General features: G+C 38.7%; 1 protein-coding gene across 2 annotated transcripts; it reads right to left on the bottom strand.

Annotated features, from left to right (window-relative positions):
* Window positions 1-280: 280 nt before the first annotated feature.
* Window positions 281-2,085, bottom strand: MSC (musculin). Of its 2 annotated transcripts, none has more exons than XM_040432526.1 (2): window positions 1,473-2,085; window positions 281-627 (listed from the first exon to the last, which is right to left on the bottom strand). In XM_040432526.1, coding segments are annotated over exons 1-2 (513 nt in total). In that variant the 5' UTR covers window positions 1,985-2,085; the 3' UTR covers window positions 281-626. The 2 variants fall into 2 exon arrangements, with proteins under 2 accessions (XP_040288460.1, XP_040288458.1); XM_040432524.1 differs by having other exon boundaries at window positions 1,529-2,085.
* Between the last annotated feature and the right edge of the window lie 687 nt (window positions 2,086-2,772).

The raw sequence follows: 2,772 nt of genomic DNA, 5'->3' as shown, positions 1-2,772 counted from the left end.
CCGCAAAAAAATAATAATAAACGGACACAGAAAGAAAATACGTTTGCGTGCATGAGCCCTAAATGACACTTGAGCTGTGCTACATCCAGACACATATGTCTTGATTTCCTCGCTCTGCACTGCTCTTTTCCCCTTTATTAGTATTAACCCTTGTGAAGTTATTAAATATAAAAAAAAAGTCTCTATTTATCAATGACATAAAAGAAAAAAAGCTATTCACAGTAACATCAGTAATGTATATTCACACAGCATGTAGAAAAATATATTATACATTTATTATCTGTTTTATAACACTGCTTTGAACAGACACGTAGAGCGTCGCTGCTTCATACACCACAATCTACCATATATTGGCTTTTCTTCATATCATATTTAGAGTGCATTCATAGATGGAATCATATGTCCACTGAAATGGCATAAACCTAAGTACACTTGTTTTTAGAACCCTGGGAATGACGGTCACATAAAGTATACAGTCCTTGTCATCAGTCCTCAGTCCTCTTGGTCAGGTTCCTATAAGAGGATGCAGCACAGAGACGCTTATGCTGTGGCCCCACAAAGCCTTGTGGATACATTAACTTCTTTAGGATCACATTCCAGTCTTCCTGAGACCACAAATGGCCATGTCTGTAAAGGAGAATCCGATGTTATAACAATTGGAAGCATTAATGTATATGACAAATTATTACAAACATAGAATTCATATATGATATATATATATATATAGTATACATATACAGTAATTTATGGTAATTCTATCATTATTTTATTAATTTATTTTATATATATATATATATATTTATATATATATATATATCACATTTTACATGTTTTCTTTACAATGTGAAAATAAAAAGAATACCCTAATGGATAGATAGATAGATTTCATTATATTATTCATAATGATATCTAGATACATTGACAGATATTCGGCCCCCATCACATATGTCCACAGTGAAAAGGAGGATCCTACAATTTGGGAACAGTTTTGTATCTGGCTCTATTTGCTATGGCAGGACAGAACAATGTTGCATGCAGCATTTCTATAATAGACCAGTGCTCAAAGTACATAAAGCAACAAATACAAGTATATCCAGCCCAACAGAGTACATTTCAGGTGCCTATTACTGTCACACACACGATTTGCACAAAATACTTTATGAAATGCTGTTAGTTGAATTATGCTTAAAATAACATGTGACCCAATGCAATGATATTTAGTTCATACAATTCAGTGTTGTTACACAGTTCCATGTAAAGTCCTATAAACTACGGTACAAATCTCTGTTGAAGTCTGTGTCCCCACAGATTGGGTGACTATATATATATATATATATACACACAAAGCATAATTCCATAAACTTTTATATAGCAGGGATCTAGGCTGGAAGGGCACCCAGTAGGGTCACAGTAGTAAGATGGATGTGTATCAGGTATCATCATGCACAGTAACACTCAGCATTGTCCATTACCATGATGCAGCCCTTGAAGCCGACTGGTGCTGGCTGTATGGGAGCTTCATTCTTACCAGGTTGACAGGATGCACATAGCTATTGTCATATCTGTCGTCCTGCAGCAGCTGCCTGAGATGGGAAATGTAGCTGGAGGCCAGTCTCAGGGTGTCCAGCTTGGAGAGCTTGGTGTCTGGGGGCACCCATGGCAGGCTGGTCTTCAGCCTGGAGAAGGCTTTACTCAGCACTCTCATGCGGGCTCTCTCCCTGGCATTGGCTGCATTTCTTTGGGATTGCTTGCATTCCTTGGATGACCTGGGGGCTTGCTTCTTGTCTGGGCTCTGTTGGCTCCTGCAGTCCCTCTTCTTCTTGCCAGTGGAGGTCTCAGCAATGCCATCTTCTTCTGAGTTGTCAGTGGAGTGGTCCAGCAGCAGCTCACTGCGCCCTGCTCCTCCTTTAGATTTTGGATACTGAAGCTCCAGCACTCTGAACTCCAGCAGATCCTCAGTGTCACTCACAGATCCTGTGGACATGTCTTGCACTGTACTCCCTGTGATCAACCAGTTGACCACAATTACTAGTAATATGGTCACCTACTCATAGTTCTGGAGTGAGGGCTACTTGCTTTTTACTCATTCCTGGATGAGACATTCAGCAGTGCATCTATATAGCAGGGGAGTGTGGGAGTGGGTCAGTAGGGGGTGGCAATGACATAAGGAGGTGGTGGGCTTACTTTATTAACCCTTACATCTGCAGCTGAGCACTGGTATGTGTTACATAGTAAAGCATATTAGCCCTCTTTTTAATCTGCAGGTGTCTCGTTCTTTCTTGTGTTCAGTACTTTACCAGATCCAAGAGATTATAAGAGTGCAGGACTCTAGAAGTGTTCAATGCTGTCAGCTCGGGGCAGGTTATGTTTTACACTGCATAGAGAGTGGGAAGACACAACAGCAGAATAAATACATACAAAGAAATAATATTGTTTTAATATTATTCTATTAAGGTTGTTAAAAAAAAAACCATGAAGGCAGTTCATACACAGACCAGTGAAGGAATGATATGGAAGATGAAGTATGAACATTTTCACAATTAAACTTTGAAAATAGCCACATCCATAGGGGGAGATGTAATATAGATACATATAGGTAGAAGATCCTCTTTCTTCAATTGTACTGCGATAGATAGATAGATAGATAGATAGATAGATAGATAGATAGATAGATAGATTTTATATAGATGGATAGATAATAGATAGATGATTATAGAAGATAGATAAATAGATAGATTACGGTAGATACAGAAATCGAGAGACCCTGCTGTA

This window comes from Bufo bufo, chromosome 5 (genome assembly GCF_905171765.1).
Source record: "Bufo bufo chromosome 5, aBufBuf1.1, whole genome shotgun sequence".
Lineage (NCBI taxonomy): Eukaryota > Metazoa > Chordata > Amphibia > Anura > Bufonidae > Bufo > Bufo bufo.
The sequence above is the reverse complement of the archived record's forward strand: the minus strand, read 5'-3'. Positions and strand labels throughout refer to the sequence as shown.